The 3,418-nt window shown below is 31.9% G+C and overlaps 1 protein-coding gene across 1 annotated transcript; it reads right to left on the bottom strand.

Moving 5' to 3' along the window:
- Positions 1-446: 446 nt before the first annotated feature.
- On the bottom strand, positions 447-2,941 carry LOC107824133 (WAT1-related protein At5g40230-like). The gene is made up of 5 exons (XM_016650871.2): positions 1,966-2,941; positions 1,383-1,445; positions 1,197-1,310; positions 834-1,074; positions 447-738 (listed from the first exon to the last, which is right to left on the bottom strand). Exons 1-5 carry the CDS (start codon positions 2,136-2,138, stop codon positions 568-570), a joined length of 762 nt encoding a protein of 253 aa, XP_016506357.1. The 5' UTR covers positions 2,139-2,941; the 3' UTR covers positions 447-567.
- Between the last annotated feature and the right edge of the window lie 477 nt (positions 2,942-3,418).

Genomic DNA, 3,418 nt, shown 5'->3' with positions numbered 1-3,418 from the left:
ATAATAATTTATTTATTTGTTCACCTCTTAAAATAGTGACGCCACTTATGAAAAATTCTGCGTATGCCACTGATAATCATAACAGCCCGCAAGAGTTGGTTGAGTGAATGGTTTCCTATAGGGGAGATCTATGATCGATTCACCTCACTAACAACCTTTTAAGTTAGAGCTCGCCGCACCAAACTAGTCTAGTGTGATTTGCAACTTTACATCTCCCAAAAAAAACATTAGCATAACAAATATGCGAGGATATATCCATTATATTTTAACTCCTAAATTACGCCGAAGCCGCAAAACTCCTAATCAATACAAGAATTCTAAATGAGGCAAAACTCCTAATCTATGCAAGAATTTTGAAACTAAATAAAACTCTTAATTTAGAAATATAAACATAGAAATCTTTGACTCGAGTATTTGGGGGTTAATTCATTCACATTCCCCCCCCATAAAATACGTTTACTAAAACTCTTTGACCCTCCAAATTTGATGTATTTTACTTTCAAGCAATTCACATATAATGGTAAATTAAATGTACATATTCATGCATCAAGGAACATATATATATATCTACTTAATTACCGAGTATACGAGAGCCTTTAATCTGCTAAGAGGGCGTACGCTCCAAGAATTCAAGTCTTTTTCAGTAATTAAAGAGAAAGCAGCACACAAAATTGTAATACAGCTGCTATAAAACAACATTACAATCAACTCTGCCGGGTATTTCTTAAGGACAAATGCCTGCAATTGCAAAACATGAAACAAAGGAAAAATTGATCATTTCACTTTAAAGTCTATTAAGGAAAGCACATTTCTTGGTAATATTAATTAATTACCTTTGAAATGATAAATACTGAAGCTATTAGAGAGGTAATCATCATAAGCAAACCCCCAATTACCCAAGCAGAAGATTGGTTGAGTAGAAAATGAGAAGGAGCTGCTAATATTGAATTCAAAGGGCTTCCAAAAACTTGAGGACCTTTATATAGAGTTGCAACAATTGCACCTATTATTGATACCAATGTCCCAACAGATTTAGCCATTGTGTTCAAACTCTTGTAGTCAAAGTTTTCCATCCTACAAAAAAGAAAACTTGTGAAGAACACCACAAAATTTGAATATTTATATAGAATTTGGACAAGTTTAATACTATAGAAACATTGTAATTAATTGGTTAAAAGGAAAGGTGAGTTTTAAACCTGAGAATGACGGCAAGAATGTAGGTGAAACCTGGAATTAGTTGTAATATTGCTGTGGAAAGTAATGAAGAGGAATATTGAAGTCCAAGAATTCCAAGCACTTGCATCAAGAAACTACAATATTGCACCATTAATAGTCATTTCCTCTCTAATAGATTTGTTGAAATGAGGCACAAATTTACATACCCCGTTAGGCCAAGCAAGAAAAATCCATAAAGAAAGGTTGGCCAAAGAGGTGGAAGAGCTGATCTGCATATACAAAAAAAAAAAAAAAAAAGAACAAATAAATAAAGAGTATGAAACAAGGAGTTCATTTCCCGCAAAAATGAATCTACTTAGAGGTGGCAAAATCAGTCATGTTTTAGTAATCCATTCAAGTCGTCAAAGTTTAAACGAATTGAGATTGATCCTTTTATTTGTTTAGCCCAACGAATTGAACTCGAAATGATTCATAAAACTATTACGTCAAAACATATCAAATAGTACTGTAACCCAACTAGTCAAATTTGGAAATTGAAAATAATGTAAATTTAGAAAAGCTTAAGCCAATAAATTTTAAAATATAAATAGCTTTCACATTAATTGTGTTCAGAAGGAAATGGGACATGTTGGATTTGCTGAGTTAGGACCCATTATTTGACCCATCCGATATTAATCCATTTAAATCCAAGTAGAGCTTGGACGAATTGAATTGTATCATAATATATAATTTGGCTTGTATTTGTTTAAGTTTGACCCAACTCGTATGAAATGATGTAGAAAAAGATACCTATGGAGCAGGAAGGACAGTGGAATAAGAATGAGAGTTGAAAAGGCACTTGAGTAGAAAGTAAAAGTGAAAGGAGTCATCCCACTTGACATAGCCACTTTAGCTGCCACCATAGATCCAATTTGTGCTAATTGCTGAACTACCATCGCTATAAATGGAACTGCGGTTTCCATCTTCTTTCACCTCTCACTCTCTCCTTTTGTTTTCTTTCGAATGAGAAATAAAGCAACTAAAAATGTTAAAAGGGAAGTTAATCACTAGTTCATCTGCTTAAAACCATGTTTTTTCTGATATTTCTCACACACACACACATTTAATTTGCTTTGTTTTTGTCAGCTTCAATTAAGTTGACGATGCTCTTCAATGAAGTCTCTTGCATACTTCCTAATTCTACTATTTACTTCGATCACAAATTGTACGTGTTGATAGACTGTAGAGAAAAAAAAAAAAAAAAGAGGTGATGAGATTCTGGCCGGATAGAGTGTATGCAATCATTCAAATCTGGCAAGAGTTTAGAACGTTAAATATAATATATATAATTTATTCTCAAATCTGGTTAGAGTTTCAAACGTAAAATACAATGTATTCTTAGATGTGGGCGAACTTTCTTCATGACTCATTGACTCCGAACATGGAGAATTTTATTTTGGATACAATCTGATACAATGTATTTTCTGATGACTTCACAATTCTATTTTTGAAGTTTTTTTATACAGTGTATGCTTGAGAATGCAGCTGTATTTGACTTTATTTATCAATGTTGTTGCTTTTTGATACAATGTAAGATTGAGTTATTTAATAATTGTATTTTGATTTTCACACATATGAATGTATTTTTCTAGCTTGTATCCAATCTCTCATAGGCTTTATGTATCCAAAATATAGCCATTGTGTGCGAACAAATACAGTTGATATAACTTTCTATCAAAATTGTACTCATTGATACAATCACTTTGTGCGAATGAATAAAATTGATATAACTTTTCCATTAAAATTGTATTCATTGATATAACATGACAACTGATTGATATATCAAAATTTGAATTTGGTTGTATGCATTTAATACAGATACATTAATGATAATTAATCAAACTATACTTACGTATCGTAATTAGGCTCTAAACTATAGTACCTTTTGAAAAATGTCCTTAAATGTAACAGAGGATTTTGTCATTATCATGTATGGATCATCGATTTCTTTCTCGTCAGTTAATGAGTTCTCCACCTTAAATTGCCTTAAGACTTCATTTTGAGCTTGCTAGCATACATTATAAATTATAAGGTAGAAAAATGTTAGCTTAGACGAGCAACAAATTGAGCTCCTCCTACAGATGAGCTAAACGAGCGACAAAGAAATTGGTCTCCTTTCGAATATATAAGAATCTATTTGAAAGTTCATAATGAGATGAATGGAAAGACTGATATATAATATATTGATAAAAAAAAAAAAAGA

The sequence above is a fragment of the Nicotiana tabacum genome, chromosome 24, assembly GCF_000715075.1.
Source record: "Nicotiana tabacum cultivar K326 chromosome 24, ASM71507v2, whole genome shotgun sequence".
NCBI classification, from domain to species: domain Eukaryota; kingdom Viridiplantae; phylum Streptophyta; class Magnoliopsida; order Solanales; family Solanaceae; genus Nicotiana; species Nicotiana tabacum.
The sequence above is the reverse complement of the archived record's forward strand: the minus strand, read 5'-3'. Positions and strand labels throughout refer to the sequence as shown.